Consider the following 17,453-nt stretch of genomic DNA (forward strand, 5'->3'; position numbering starts at 1 on the left):
TCACTCCACCTTTGCAGCAATAGAGTAGTTTACCCCCTGCTCTGTGTTTGCGTGTTGAAGGATCACGCCACTGAATACAGCTGACAACGGCAAATTATCACTGAGGCCGAAGTGGGCAGAGCTGAGTCTAGATGGTGACAGTGAGGAGGTCTGGAGCTTTGCCTTCGCTTTTTCAGACATAGACTCCGGAAAATGTCCACACAATATGAATGGGCTTTCTCCGGATGTTGCCTTTCACACATGAACAAAGCAGCAGGAGATTGATTGTTCACAACAACACAGAAATCTCCACATTAGTCAGGTGAAGGGTGGTGCAACATGTAGGAGGCAGGATGTAATAATGTATTAATTCCGCTGCGCAGATCATGTGTTTGTGTTTACAGCACATCAACACCAGCATTGGCTCTCATCACCAAAAGCTATCTTGACATCTTCATCGGTGTCTTCTATGTGGAGGTGCATCTCACATACAGCCCCTCCTGAGAATGTCGGGAGATTATCTGGAGTTCAGCAGCTTTTGTGATTTTGGACACTGAAAAGATCTTAACGATCCACTGGACTGAGACATGAAGTTTTTACATTAAATGCCTCAGACCCAATCGAAGGTCTTGCTTTGTTGGTGCCCAAGGCAGAAGGAGCCATCCGAATGACTCCGTCCTCTCCCTCAGGACCCACACTACGTGGAGCACACTCTTTTGTCGAACAGATGGTAACACAGCCGTGTAGGCTTGTTCGCACGGAGGTTACCTTTGTACAACAGACTCCTACTCACAAAGCTGGATTTTATCTTGACCGTCTCTCTGCCAGGCCTGTTTGTCCTTCACCGTCTGTTTTGTGTTGTCATCCCTCCACGGCAAGAGGTTGTTTGTCATTACATTACAAAATGTATTGCAAAAAATGAATTGCATGTCTCTTGTCTGATCTGCCAGTCAATTAGAAGTCAGGGTTACTGAAACATTGTTATCATTGTGTTGTGAGTATTAGTAGGAGAAAGGACACTGGCCTCCCACACATTGTTGCATCACAATGATGTCATACTATTTCTACCTTTGCCTATCAAATCAGTCCTTTCTCCTAGAAATTACAGTTATATAGTGATAAATTGTATGGACCTATACATTTTGAAGGAAATTATGACAATTATGATATTTCAATCAACACAATGATAATAATATGATGGGAATAATTCCTAGACCTGACTTAATTATTTCTGTCCACCATCTTGTCTTCATCTTAGTCCCCTTAAATATGTCCTTGTCCCTTTTTTAAATATGTGAAGCATCCTTGGGTAGAAAATGAGAGAAGAGAGAGATGTGAAATGACAAAGGTGTCCAGCCGAACTCCACCCAGATGTTGTTGGGTCGCAGTCAAATTCATATACTATGCATCTCCCCTGCGTAGTTTGTTAGAAATTCTTCTTCAGATCTTTCAATTCCAATTAATAAAAACCAGTTAATGAAATTGAATACGAAACAAGTAAATATATATAATACGTTATATGCATACTTTTTTATTTAAATTTAATTTTACAGGAAAATATAATAAATATGCAACTTTGCTTGGCCTATAGATACTTCAGAAAAGATCCCCACATTTAGAAACTTAAATATCCTCAGTAATCTATAATATTTGTCCTGTCATTCAGAATGTTTGACTTTACTGGCTGACATAAGGTTGTCCCACTGAGTTTCTCCCAGTAGACATATGCCACCATGTACACTGGTTCAGACTAGTCCACACAGGCTCCGCTGAGCTTTCAGTCTGACAAACTCGCCAGTCGACTATGAGCAGCTGACTAATCAATGTCCATCAACATAGTCAATAAAGTAAGTCTGCTCTGATGACACCGACAGGAAATCAGATCCATAAATACATGTTCCCTTTCAGGAAATGCACAAAGAACAACTGATCACTGTAGTCCAGACTTTCTCCATGCCCCTGTGTATAATATATACTTGCTCAACGTAAATTCACACTATCATACAGTAAACAAGATAAAATCGCACAGAAAGATCTGTAAAAGAAACTCACCTCTTGTCAGGACTCCCATGTTGAGTGGTACTCTAAATGCTTTGTTGCCACTCTACGACCCTTTTAATGGTGTGATAACAGTCCATATCATAAAGCTTTTAAAGACATTAACAGCTTTTATTGCTCGTGACTTTTTTTCCCCCCTGCCGCTACAATCACTGCAGGGGCCATTTAAATGCATGTGTGGCACCTATTATACTTAATGCAAATGAAATAGATCAGACTCTTAATGTAGCCTTATGCAACGACTGAAACACCCACACAAGGAAAAAGTGTAGCTTTTATCTGTAATCCACCATGAAGCCCACTACACACAATCAGTCAAAGAATTTAAATATTATTGATGCTCATGTTGAACAATATCTGCATTTGGAAAAGGAAATAAAAAGGCTTGAACTGAATTGTTTCTGGAGTGCACATACTGCATGACTGATGATCCACAGATGTGGACTGCAAAGAAATGTCTATTTACCCTTTTATTCTCCTTTTGATTGATACACCACCGATACTGATCGCACCCCAAGTGACTGAACAATGGGCCATTTTCAAAAGCCTTTATATGTGCAGCTCCAAACACCCAATGGGAGGTTTTTTATCCTCCTGTTCTGCTGGGAAAGTGATGTGTCTTCACTTTTACAGGAGGGACAACAGTACATTTTATTTCATATAGCGTAAGCAGAATAAATGTAACTATTTGCACTCTGCACTTGATGCAGAGTGCTTGATTATTCTTTTTGGGACAGTCTCGACAGTCAAGCTGGTGTCAAAAATCAAGAATAGGGATTCATCCTGCTGGTTCATTTGCATGAAGGGTAACATCTTGTAACCGTAAAATATTCAAAGCAACACTCTACTGTTAAGCTTTCCGTTAACTAAGTTAGATACAGTGTTAAATAAAATACTGTCAGAAATTGAACTATGTACAAACAATAGCTGCAGTTTGCAAACATAAATGTTCCAAGACAGACACTTCACCTTTGCCTATTAATTCTTAATTGCTACATTCATAATTCTCCACAATATCTTGTATCGCAGGCCAAACCCCATTTCTTTTCCCCCAGCCAAAATTACTGTAGCTATAGGGATCATTACTAACTGTTACTTGCTTGAAAAAGGGCGACTGACACATTGTTAAAGACAAACCATTGTTAAATATGCACTTGCCTGCTGATGATCCAAACTCCTTTAAAGCAGTTTGGTCTCATTATGAATAATGAACCTAGAAATAGTGTTACATGTAGCTTCTATTATGTAATTTAAATTAGAGAACAATTTTGTCCGAACACCATTTCCACGAAAAGACTTAGACAAGTAATTGTTTGTATTGTTGGATGGCTTGGTGGTGCAGTGGTTATCACTGGCGTCTTACAGCAACAAGGTTCTTGGTTCTCCATGTGTCTGCCTGGGTTTTCTCAGTTTACTCAGACCTCCTCCCACAGTCCAAAAAACATGATTGGGGTTAGGTCAATTAGAGATTTTATAAAATGTCAAACGGTGTGAATGGTTGGTGGTCTCTATATGTCAACCCGGCAAAACACTGGCAACCAGTCCAGGGTCTCCCCGGCCACTTGCCTGATGTCTGGGACTGGTTCCAACAACCCCTGCAATGCTTAAAGTGGTATAGATGATGGCTGGTTAACGGATGACTATTTGTATTGTCACCAATACAGAAACAAAAGGAATGGGACTATCGCAAATGGGAAAAATCTAATGTTTGAGTTGCTCGATTCTAAACTTTCTTAAATACAATTGCAGCAGGACAGAGTTGCGAATGTTACCCGAAAGCCCCACGTTTTTGACCAGGCTATCAATATTTCATTCCTCAACATAATCTAAACCCCACAATATAATGTAATAATAGCTAATGATGAGCTCTTCTGCCTTTTTATCATCACACTATACTGGCCTTTCTAGTATTAGTTATGCACTAATTAGCTGTATATGCTAATGATTGCAGCCAATGTTAGAGTAGGCATTTCCTCACAGCAACATTCCTGTTTCTCTTGTGGTTTTGGATTAAGTAAAAAGATGGCAAGTGTGATTTAAACAAGAGCCCCATACACACTGCTTCAGAATGTGGAGAAAAACATAGCGTTGCTGAGCTACATTGGACTTCACTGTTAGGGAAGGGCCTGATCAGTTGCTATCTTCCACTGATAACACATTAAGCAATGTGTGAAGTTTAATATGCTCTTATTTTTTAATTAATAACTTACGCAAGCTGTACTTAAAACACTTTAAATGAAAGAAAGGTTCAGTAACCTTGCTGTATTTGCCACAGAGGCGATTAAGGCCAGCACTGAATTCGCTGAAGTAGCCACAGGGTCAGTTCGATTGAAATTAGTTAGAAATAAATGTCATCGCCATTAATACCCTATGTATCTATATGTGTGGAATACATGCATTTAGTATTTCAGCAGAAAATGGGTCCCTTACACTGACTAGTAGATGATGTTGCAGGCTTGGTAAAGGCCATTGGTAAATTGATGTGGACCTTGAACATCATCCTCGGTTCCCATCTCTTTGTGACTGAACCTCTTCTGTCCCCTAAAGGTCACCTCGCCTCTCTTCAGCCTGGTTTTCTCTCCCCACTAGCCACGGTACTCCCTGCAAATCACGCTCGATTTAATGGGAAACTGCTGCAATATTGAACTTTCTAACTGATGCCAGCCCGCATCGTGCATTTCTTCAAATTTGTATATTCTTACCCCAGTTTTTGAAGAAGCCTACCCCGCCCACAATTGTCTGTTCTCAGTGGAAAGGAAGATCAAAAGAAAATGATAAAAGGCTGCTGCTTCTGGGTTTTTCATTCAGTGTTTCTAGATGCCGTCCATTAAAATGAGTCCATGAGAGAAACTGTCTGTCATCAGTGACAGCCCTCACCATGAAGCCTTATGGGGGATTTGCTGCTGAGCGCCAAGTGGGACAGAACAGTATGGATCAAGTCTGGAATTATTTGGCTTAAATGAACACTGTGCAGTGCTGAAACAATTTGAATGGCCCTTCAGAAACATGCAGAGAGAACAAGAACTAACTGTAGGATGGTTGCATCATACGTTTTTGCATGGTGCCTGATAAACCAAAGTGAAATCAAAATAAGAAATCAGTATATGTGCTTAGTGCGTTTTTTGACCTTTTTTCGTAACGATTGCAATTACAAAGATTCATATTTCCACAATCCCTATGCTAGTGCTCTGGCTGTAATTTTCTAGTTCAGCTTGGCTGGCATCTCATCAGTGGTTTGGGCACTCCATATGTTACTCTATTTCAGTCCGCGTTTGATTCAAACCATCATGCGGTGTACATGCTGGGATTACAGACGAGTACTTGTTGTCTGGTCTGGTCGTTTGTCATCATCACAATTAGACCCATGAGAGACAACTTGCTCGACCCCCCTCTGATATATATCATGTGCGAAAACATTAAACGTGAAAGAAGTGCCGATTATCCAGCAGGTGTTCACATAACACCTAAATGATAAGTGATGCCTATAACCTAAAAGCCTTATGGTTCCTCGCACATCTGAGGAGTCATTGTAAAATGCAAGTAATAGTTTAGTTTTACAGCTACATCCTGCTCCTACAAATGGTGTCTAGTGTTGGCTAATGGTTAAAAAAAAAGCTGACATCGATATCACTGTGTTTAGAATAGTACAGAGTCAGTTTGCAAACTTCATCACAACCCTCTATATGTGCGACTCCTGCACTTTCTGATTTTGAAATAACGACAAAAGTTACATAATCTGAAAGTTCCGAGGCTCCTTGGGTAAATCTTGTGCCAGTTCCTTTTTTCCTTTTTAAATAGGGTTGATTTCAGTTTGACATGTGGCCTAAAGCTCTCTTTAATTAGACTATGTTCCTGTAGTATTAAACAGCAAAAAAGTGGTACAGTACTGTGCACAACATTTGGTCCAATAATAAATTTGGCACATTTCATGAACATAATCTTTGTAAAATTTTAATGATTGTTGCAGACTCTTGAAGAAATGGATTTCCGTCTGCCATTTCATTCTAATTATGTGTAACACACAGTCTAGATGCAGTGGCACTTCATGGTGTAATTGAAATATGGTTATGACTCCTTGAAAGGGAGAGGGTTTATTTATAGGCTACATATTTCCTCTTGTAATTATGAGTTATTGAAAAGAAGGGTCTACACATGAAGGGGTGTTGCAGGGAAGTCGGAGATAAGAAGTCCTCATGCTGCAACCAGCATCTCACACACTTATGAATAATAATGAATGATGGCACAAACATTTGGTTATCACTAAAACATTACAGCCATCCCTCCCAGTGGTTCTAGTGAGAAACACACAGACTACAAGGCAGAGTTTCCCATTAATGAATTTTGCTGGTGTAAAAAAAAAAGAAGATGATTGAAATAGATTTTTACGCTTTGAGTGTATTCGAAATTAATGATACAAATGTCTTAGGGAATTAAAAACTCGTTGGATTAAGCCAAGTGTGGCCATCCATTCAGAGGAGTCAGCCAGGTGTGAGAGCTTCTAAGACATTCACAGAGGCGAGCGGATTTTGTCAGCCAAGACTGATGAGTGTAACACCTGCAGCTCGAGGAGTGTTTCTTTCCCAAATTGTATTGTCTCTTACCAAAACGGTGCAGAGATAACGACTAAAGCAAACAAATCAGACACAAGGATAAAGACATACACAGAGATACAGATTGAGGAGAAACAGTGTAAATACACAGAAAACACACGAGAGCATGAGAAGCAATTGTCTCTTTCCATAATCTTCTTTCTTTTCTTATTGCATATACATGCATGTGCCATACACATACATAAACTAGTTTCCATTGTTATTACATATTTAATGACAGATAAGTATGTGAGTCATTAAAAATTGCTTCTTAGCGCGGTTTAATCCTGAGTTTCTTTTAGACGATCCGTGTGTAATTTCTCACTCATTCTTTGCATTGTAAAATACATGCATATGAATTTTATAGTAGATCTCATCACTTGGGCAATTTTTGCCGATAAGGTCTACGGACCATAGCTGGATTCCAGTTGAACCTTTGATTTTATGGGAATGATGTGTTACTTGTCACTTTTAATGTAAGACTGGACTGAAGCACCTCGATCTGAAACAATCATGATGCCAAAATGGTAAAATCTTTCATATTCAATTTAAACCTATTCTCTGTTTTCTTTCGTTTTGCAGGTCCACTTTCTATGAACTAACATGGACAAAGTGGTCATCAGTCTCCTGCTCCTGGGAACCGCAGTCATGATGGTCCATGCATGTCCCAAATACTGTTCTTGCCAGAACCTCTCAGAGTCTCTCGGGACTCTGTGCCCCTCCAAAGGTTTGCTGTTCGTCCCACCGGACATCGACCGGCGAACTGTGGAGCTCCGGCTGGGCGGCAACTTCATCCTCAAGGTCACCACTCAGGACTTTGCCAACATGACTGGTCTGGTGGATCTAACCCTGTCCCGCAACACCATCAGCACCATCCAGCCTTTCTCTTTCATTGACTTGGAAACCCTCAGATCTCTGCACATGGACACTAACCGGTTGACCGAGCTGGGGCCGGACGACCTTCGAGGGCTGATCAACCTGCAGCACCTGATACTCAACAACAATCAGCTGAATCAGATCGCCGATTCAACCTTTGATGATTTGTATCCGACACTGGAGGATCTGGATTTGTCCTATAATAACTTGCGCAGCGTGCCTTGGGAAGCCATCCGCAAGATGGTCAACCTCCATCAGATGAGTCTGGATCATAATCTCATCAATTTCATATCTGAGGGGACTTTTACAGATCTAGAAAAACTGGCCCGTTTGGACCTCACCTCCAACCGTCTGCAGAAGCTCCCCCCGGACCCTATCTTTGCACGCTCTCAGAGCAGTATTGTGATGAGCACTCCATACACACCTATGCTCTCTCTAAGCTTTGGTGGAAATCCACTGCACTGCAACTGTGAAGTGCTTTGGCTTCGAAGGCTGGAACGTGACGATGACATGGAAACCTGTGCTTCTCCTGCCAGTCTCAAAGGACGCTATTTTTGGTCTGTTCGTGAGGAGGAGTTTGTCTGCGAGCCCCCTTTGATCACGCAACATACGCACAAGCTGCTAGTCCTGGAAGGCCAAACGGCAAGTTTACGCTGCAAAGCTGTTGGGGATCCAATGCCAACCGTGCATTGGGTTGCCCCTGATGACCGTTTGATCAGCAACTCCTCCCGTGCGACGGTATATGAAAATGGCACCCTGGACATTACAGTCACCACATCCAAGGATTACGGTGTCTTTACTTGCATAGCTGCTAATGCTGCTGGGGAATCTACAGCCTCCATTGAGCTATCAATTATTCAACTCCCTCATCTGAGTAATGGTACAAATCGTACCACACAATCCAAGTCTGGGCTTTCGGACATAACTAGCTCTACCAAGATAAGTAAAGGGGAACCTAAACCTCCAGAAAAGGTGGTGACTGTATCAGAAGTGACTGCTGTCTCTGCTCTGGTCAAGTGGACTGTGAGCAAATCAACTCCAAAGGTCAAAATGTTTCAGCTTCAGTACAATTGTTCTGAGGATGAAGTCCTCATTTACAGGTAAGAATGATTAATGGAACTCAATTACACTCAAGTAGGAGCTGATAACTTCCTGTTCAAAGGGATAAATTAGGTTTCAGAAATACATTTTAACTTCATTACAGTGTCTTCTCAGCCTCTGAAGCCGATATATCATTGTTTTCTTGCTATCTACTTGAGACACTTACTCTGAGGTGTCCCTTGGAGATCAACATTCATTTTTCTAATCCTTGATTTTCTTTTTTTTTCCTTTGACCTCAAATTGACCACTGGAAGAGATGTTGCTTTCACATTTTTGGCAAACCCAAAGTGAAACTGTTAATTACAAATCCAAGTAGAAAAGGATTATAGACCCCCTTTTAATGTATCTTTCCTAAGCTGCTCAAGTCCATAAGATATAAGCTTGGAGACTGCGGCTGGAGATCTTTGGGCTCTGTGAAATCTATTGCATGTGTCAAATGAGACAGTGAAGGCAGTGACATTAATCCAAGATAATTAAACTGGAAATTTTGATAACAGCCTTGCCCTAATATTTAATCACATTGGGGCATCAAAACGATCCCAAAATTCTGGGATGTGTTGTGAGAACAAACAAATGGAACAATGCAATACATTTATGTCACATTTTGCCAAACAGTACATCTTATGCTTCCATTGGCTTAATGCAACTAAACACTTTGACGGGTCACTCCAGATAATTATTTCCCTGAGTACCCCTGAATCAGCATAGTGTGAAAATCAGTAGTGTCCTATTGTTGATAGCAGTTACAGCCGTTTTATGTCATCTGTGGCAATTAATGTATCAGCCCCTCATCATGAATTAGCATTGACGTTTCTAATTTATTTAGTGCAATAGTCCTGCACAATGTATCCGTACTGTACATTCCAGCAAGAGCCATTTAATGAAAGATAATTGATGGAATATGGAAGAGCAAAATGACTCGGTATTAGCTGAGAATATGAGATTAAAACTGTACACAATAACCAAGAAATATATTTCTTTGCTCAGAATACAACTCACCATCCCTGCAAATTCAATAATAAGGTGTTCATCTGATTTTCTTTCTGTGCCAGTTTGTCACGCCAGAGCAAAGAGAACAATATGAATTCTCTATTTTGTTCCTCCCACTGATAGAAAAATTAGAGACTAATCAGTGTTTCTTCTAAATGCTCTCTACTTCTCTCTACTCTATACAACATTACAAACATAACACAGATTTTCCCTTTGTGAACTTTATTTATTTCTGCATTCATTGATTCACAGCATCTTAATAATTCCATGAAACAGTGTTTACTCTTAATGACCGTCCTGATATTGTAGAAACTCAGTTATTGCAAACAAAAAGCACAGCAACTTAAACATTTATATTTACATCACTATTATTCAGTGATTTTCATTCTTAGTACTGAAATTTCTTCTCTTTAAAGGGAATTTTCTGCTCTGCGGGTAACTATTATGTAAAAAATATGAACTGCTACAAACGTCTGTCTAGAGATTTGATGCATTAAAATGATTTCCACATTATAATCAGGGTATATAGAGTAGGAAGAGGAACTAAAGGAATACTTTTACTGTATGTGCGCTTATAAATTATGCCTCTGCAGGCCTTCAGCATGTCACAGGACAAATTAGGAGCTTGAGGGGAAAAATAATACGCATAGGGAGGCCTACTGCTTTTGAATTAATATTGATATGACTTCATTGACTGCACATGCACACCTACTGTGCTCTAGTTGGCTGACACAGTTTCCCAGGGCACTGCCCGCGCTCAAGCAGCAGCATGATTAAAAATCAATCAGAGCCATGTGGGGGAGGAGAAAGATTGCACGCATCGTCTCAAACACGTGATGCAACACAGTTTCTTTCAAGTTATTCAGCAGTGGCGGAGATGCTTCAGATGGATCAAAGCTTTGGCCACTCGTTCTGTAGGAGAACAACAAGCTAACAATGGATAGATGACTGTGGAATCTATTCATAGATAACTACCAATATGGTTATGACCCAAGACAGACATTTTATACCCAAATTGATTGTTACTTCAAGTTGTATTCAGAAGTGATTCTCATCCATTTTTGAGAGTTACACCTCAAGCCCTATCAGATAATCCTAAATTTGTTTTTACAAAATTAATTTCATTAACATTCATTCACACAATTTTTTTTAATTATTCACATTTGGAAAAAAGGTTCTAGAATCTTTCAGTTTTTTTCAAAAAACAAATTGCTTCTGAAGACAATTGGATATAACTACAGAGCAACCAAACACATGACGTAGTGCAGGGAAATATATTTATCTGCCACACTTCATTCTATCTGCAATTATACCATCTGGTTGGTCGCAATTGCAGATATAACAGAACTCTGCAGCCATCTTAGTTATAAACTAAAATGCTTTTCAGCTCATCACTGTAAGTCAACATATCAGACCAGTCAAGTTTAGATAAAGGGTTTTGATGAAGGACACGGGTAAAATCTGCCTTAACATAGGACAAATAAACAGTAGGTTGTTGATAAGTCTGGCTTCCAGGCTAGTTGCATCCCCTTACATATAATGTTTTATTTTTGAATCAGACTTTTTTGAGGGGGTTCATGTCAACTTCATGGTGTAGCCTGTTGTCTAACCTTGAAACCAACACATGTTGGTAAAATGTTGATAAAACAGAAATACAAATCCAGTTTACGGTTAGGGAAACAGGATCCCAATTTTAAAAAAGGCAATTGTTAATCCTAGGCTAGTGACATGCCAAACTCTTTCTTAAATGAAACTCAAACAAGCTAAATGCCCAGTCAGCAACCAAACCTCCACAACCTCCTCTGACATTCTCCAAGACCAAATGCTGTGTTCCCTTTTCCTGCATTAGGCAGCAGACTAAAAGGTCTGGTGTTCAAATTTGTCCTTTGGATGTTACTCCTTGGGATATTTGGCTTTGCAACATAGTTTCTGCAAATGGCCACAAGGCTCCATTCTGTTAGTGAAGAAATGGTGAGTAGAGTTGATGCTGACAGTCCATCTCAGCAGGATTGATCTAAATCCTTCAAAACACAGCACTTATACTTCAGCTTGTGTAAGGTTTCAAATTGTAACTGCAGTATGTTTGACAAGTCAAGCACTGCATGGAATTACACATCAATACAAACAACATTCATTATATATGTGCATGCTTTAAATATCTTATCTAGGTCCCATTGCCGAGTCATGTACAAGGTGCTAATACGTGATATGGACAATATGGCAGTAAAAGAATAAACCTCCACATGTCTTTTCCAATTGACGTGTATAGCTTTTGACAGAAAGGCCTTTCATACAAGGGAAGAGAGGTTTAAATACTGCCAGGGATGTATAAAGCTCTACAAGGCATAATGTGACAACTTCAGTACATATTAATTAGATCTCTCTGATCGATCTATAGTCTAGATGGATGAGCTTGATAGATAAAAGCTTTTCTCATTGCGCAGTACACAACAACAACAGAGCTTCTTACAGCATTCCATTGATTGGCAGGACCTTTTTGAACAAATTAACATACAGCAGCATTGACTTTCAGTCAAAAGCAAGCGAGGCTTAGTTAATCACTCATATTTTAGGATCCGGTATAATAACAGTTCAAACAACTCAATGAATGTTAAACTGAATCTACAAGAAATTACATTCCGCCAAAACAATATTCAAAAAGTGGCCATTCAATACTTATCTCATTACTATTGCTTCATGCATATCAAGTATAATGAAACCGGGCTAATGAAGTCATCTTTCTGAATTACTCTGTGCATATAAATATCTACTTAGCATGCATTATTTTTGCTCTTTCTTTGATCTGCCCCAACTTAATAAATTAACCAAGTGCTACTTTTAATGCTAAAGTGATATAACCTTGTCTTGAACTCTCAAAGCCAGAAGTCCATATTGCTAAGGCTGTTTCTGTCTGTCTCTTTATCTTCCATGTAGGATGATTCCCATGACGAACAGAGCCTTTGTAGTCACAAATCTTGTCCCGGGGGTCCAGTATGACCTGTGTGTCTTGGCCATCTGGGATGACACTGCTACCACCCTCACTGCCACCAACATTGTCGGCTGCGTCCAGTTCATCACTACGGAGGACTATCCGCAGTGCCAGTCTCTTCACAGTGGATTCCTGGGAGGCACCATGATCCTGGTCATCGGTGGAATCATCGTGGCCACGCTGCTGGTATTCATCATCATTCTCATGGTGCGCTACAAGGTGACCAGTGGTATCAACACTAATAAATTACCCACTGTGAGCAACACGTACTCGCAGACCAATGGGGGATTGAACCGGTTCAACGGGGCTCCGCCGCAGGTCAAGTCTACAGTGGTTGTCATGCGTGAGGAAATGGTGGAGTTCAAGTGTGGATCTCTCCAGAGCAGCCTCTCCTCATCCTCCTCCTCCTCTAACTCATTAGAGAGCCAACCAGGGAGAGGGGCTGGTGACCGCTACAGCATGCAGGGCAGTGAATGCAGCACCCTGCCCAGCAAGTTCAGGAGGCACGGGCATAGCGCCAAAGCACGGCCAAACCTGGACCACCTTTTGGGGGCCTTTACCTCACTGGAGCTGCGAGGGGCAGCAAGGGACCAGCAAGGGACTTCTGGCCCTCCCACCGCTCCCAATACTATGATGACGGTGGCTATTGCTCCCCCGTCTGATAAAGAACCTCTGCTAGGAAGGGCAGAGTCCACCACCATGCTGGGACGTCTGCTGGGGCTACCCCAGGAGGGTAAGCCCAAGAGGAGCCACTCGTTTGACATGGGCCATGTGGGGTCCACGCAATGTCGCAGCAACTACCCCCGCAGGATCAGTAACATCTGGACTAAACGCAGTCTGTCTGTGAACGGCATGTTGCTGCAGTATGATGACAGCGAGGATGAGAAGCCAACATTTGAGAGCTCCGAGTGGGTGATGGAGAGCACAGTTTGAGTGCAGTTGGTCTAACTGTGAGGTCTATGGTCGAACTATAAAGCTATATCAGGAACTAAAGGACCATCAGTGCAGAGGAAGGCGTGTTCCGTTGGGAATACAACTTTGCATGAAGATCATCCATGTGAATACTGTCTAAGTAACTATGTGTGAAAAGACACTTGAATTAATAGATTCCTGGCCATGATCTCAACTCTCTGTCAGCCTCTCTCTGTATTTGAAAAAAGAAAAATCCATTTTGAACAACACAGAATGTTGGATTGTGCAGATATATGGCCCATGTGGACTAATTCCCAATCTAGAGGGCACATGAGAGTGTTCTCTGAGAAAAAAGGAGTTAAAAGTGGATACACTGTCTCGCGCCAAGAGGATTTTCCCCGACTGTGAAACTGAACTGAATGCACATCACAATGTCATGGATCCTCAGCATGAAATGGGACTACTGCAATGGTAGAGGGAGAAGGACCAGTGGAGCGAGTAGAGAATTAAAGCAAAGTCATCTTTATTTTCATCTGGGGTTTTCTATCATTTTTACTATTTATTATTTGAGGTGATTCATCAGCAGGCAGACGCACACAGCTCTGTAATGAGGTAGTTGTAGTTGTTGGATCAAAAATACACAGAAGCTACAGTGTCCCTTCACATACTGCTATCTCACATCATTTAATTTAATGCTTTATATCAAGTTTAAATCAATCACAACCGGACAACAAGGCAAAAACCAGTCCTAGTCTCTAGATATCGGTAACACTGAACCACAACAAGCCAGTCGTGTTTTCTACCTCAGGTTATGTATCATATGAGGTTATTTATAATATGAATAGAAGTACAACCAGAATTTAATGTAAATGGATGGATTGCAAACACAAAACCAAAGTTGTTTGCAAAATAATATATTTAGTTTCGAACCAATTGAATTCAGTAAGTTCTCATCCTGCTGCAACAAAATGTCTTTCTAAATGCTTTGATATACTACCCCCCCCATTGATTGTGGGCTAAAGCTCCATCGATATAAACAGAGAGTTCTCTCAGGGTATGGTTTCAGATGCTATCAGCGCACACTACAGTAGCCAGATGTGAATGGTCTTTGAAATCCATAGGACCCCACATAATCACATGATTAAAACCACAGCGAGATGTATCATTCAGCTGTGATTCCCAACCGAGAGTGTGACAGCTGGTCATTCCGCAAGGTTAAATGGGGGATTGAGTCCAAAATCACATTTATTGTGCTGATAAAGGTCATGATGCTGTTTGGGAGAGGACAGGGAGAATGAAAAATGATTAAGGGCCAAACAGCTAAAAACCGTACAAGAATGGTTCAACCTGTATTGGTTTATGTATTATTTTGAATTGACTTATTTATCTCTCATTCACTTTCATACTGGACTGTACATTGCAGTGAAATACTTTGAATTATTGACTATTCAGATTAACCACAACATCCCCACACATTCTGATGCCTTTCTCAGTACCCTGTTGGTCTCTGCTGCATTTCAAGATGTGGGGTGGTCATCATTTTTTTATTATTGTTTTCCTCCCTAGGTGTACTGTTCTGTATATTGGCATTTTTTTTGTACAATAACTGGGTGAGAATGTAAATGGGGGGGGGGTTGTGAAATAGTACTCTTATTTTCCTGTGAAGCAAACAGTGAGAAGGTGCTTTACTGTGGTGTAACAACTTGGTCATTGTTAGTTGGCTCACTGGAATGGTATTTTACATGACGGCAAGTGGAGAGAAGTGAGGGAGTGGCTGTTTTCAAAGGGCCAATTCACCCAAATTACAAAAAAGCAGGTTGTCTGGCTTAACTCAAGTTGTACTAAACCATGTAAATATTATTAGTTTTATTTTCCCAGGGTTTGATATGTGCTTCTATGAGATGTCTACCTTAATACAATATATTTGGGGTCAGGGTGTGCAAAACGACAAGGTGAGACAATATGTGTCAAATGTCAGAGATCTGGCCACAATGTTTAAACCATACGAGTTGTCCCTTTTAATATATATCTGGCTATTTTAAGTATTTGTGAGCACATTTTTGTCAAATCAACTGTGCAATATTGGTTATGTTTAGATACATTGAAAATACAGATGCAAAAAATACTATATATATATATATATTACAACAAATCCTATGAAAAGACCACTGATTTACATTAATACAAAATAGAGTCGGTGTATTTAAAACCTGATATTAACATTTTCCTCTGTGCCTCCATTGTTATCCAAAAACTATTAAAAATACATCAGTGAGCCACTCTGTCACTTGAACACACACACACACACACACTGTACCGTCAATCCAAAATACACAAAAAATGATGTAGCCTATTGTGTATTAATCTGCTGCAGAAAATAGTCCCCTGCTAATGCACATTGAGCAACTCAAGGTTGAGTGCATCCTTTATTATTGTGTTGTTGTTTGTGGTCTTTTCATGAGATGTGTTGTTAATAAGAAGAATACAGAATATCACCATTCGTCAGAGATTGCAATGCCTTTTGATAATTGATATTCCTGCATAAAATGTCATATCATGAGGATTTTATCCATATTCCCCACTCCCAGAGTTAAGTGGAGGTAGAGGGTTTTAAGTTAAAACTACCTTAGCTCTAAATTTAATTTTCCTGTAATGTTTGACAACATGCATTATTGTTTTCAGAAAAAACTTCTTTGGAGGATATTTGGGAAATATGGAACGATAAGTAGAATTGCAACACCTTTTAGTTTTTGGTGATGGATAAAAAGTTTTGCGGAAATCTGTCCAGAAGAGGTTATGTGAGCTTCTTTCTGATGCATTGCTTAATTATTTTAGCATCGTTTTGTAAATACTTAAAGGCGACAATCTCAAAGACAGATATCTCAAATCCTGAACAAAACTATTTTCACGGCTGGACTCCACAAGAGGTATATGAACAAAAGTTATTTTTTTAAGTGATTTGGGTGAATGAACCCTTTAACTTCTCTACTTGTTGCATCGTGTAACAATCCCTTTTACTCTGCTAACTGAGAACACCATTTAAGTGTGTACTTGACTCGACATAGACATGATTCTCACCTGAGGTTCTAGGATAAAAACATGAAAAAAAAAACTGTTTCTGTGTGAAAACATTTTGCTACAAAAGAATATAAAATACTGATTCATTCCTATGAACCAACCTGGCTCCTCTGTGTTTTCTCTTCTGACAACCTCTCACAAATGATGTCACGTGCCTCGGATTATGTTGCTAATTAGATTCCTCTGGGCTGAAACTGCTGCCTTATTGTCCCTGGCCACAAAGAGCCAGGCGGCTAATGGAGTGTCCTTCCTCCTCTCGTTGTCTTTGTTTACCGTCGATGAGCCAAGGCTTTTCCTCCCGAGGTCCAGCTGCTGTAATCAGGCCAGTCCGCTGCTGACTCACCTCAGCACTGCCCTTGTTACAAATCACTGGTACACGCAGCTCCTGGCCAGAGCCTATAATAAGGTCTTAATTCATATAATCTGTCAGGAAAGGTGCTTACGGCAGCACAGAGTAGATATAATCTCCACGAGGGCCAAGCGTTACATGATAAGACAGCGATGTGCACCTGCTGAAGGCTCGGGAGGAACATGGCGGCTGGAAGTTGAGTGGAGGAAGGTTGTTACTGTCAGAGTTTGCACTGTCATGACAGAGAAGACGTTGAAATCAAAGCAAATATATTGGTTGAGTAGACGAGGGTGTCATTTGGCAGAAAATCTGATTCATCAAACAAAAAAGTTGTTTATCTCAAATTTTTTCAAGTGTAACCGCAATGTTCAAAAATCCAATGTATATTAGTATATTACAGCTTGAATTAGTTTTGCCAACCGTTCATTTACAACTCAGGCTACACGCTACTGTTGGCCGCAGCCTACGCCAAAACAATAAAACACGAGCAAAGAAGTAGCTCTGAGTTCTCTGTCCAACAACACGCACACAG

General features: G+C 40.4%; 1 protein-coding gene across 1 annotated transcript in view; it reads left to right on the plus strand.

Annotated features, from left to right (window-relative positions):
• LOC118117018 (leucine-rich repeat and fibronectin type-III domain-containing protein 2) overlaps window positions 1–16,668 on the plus strand; it is a 142,149-nt gene extending 125,481 nt beyond the window's left edge. The window contains exons 5-6 of the mRNA XM_035169041.2: window positions 7,209–8,602; window positions 12,528–16,668. Coding sequence (XP_035024932.1) covers window positions 7,230–8,602; window positions 12,528–13,515 — 2,361 coding nt within the window. The 5' untranslated portion in view covers window positions 7,209–7,229 and the 3' untranslated portion in view covers window positions 13,516–16,668. The remainder of the gene's footprint in view (window positions 1–7,208; window positions 8,603–12,527) is intronic.
• The last annotated feature ends 785 nt before the right edge of the window (window positions 16,669–17,453 follow it).

The sequence above is a fragment of the Hippoglossus stenolepis genome, chromosome 10 (assembly GCF_022539355.2).
Source record: "Hippoglossus stenolepis isolate QCI-W04-F060 chromosome 10, HSTE1.2, whole genome shotgun sequence".
In the NCBI taxonomy this organism is placed as follows: domain Eukaryota; kingdom Metazoa; phylum Chordata; class Actinopteri; order Pleuronectiformes; family Pleuronectidae; genus Hippoglossus; species Hippoglossus stenolepis.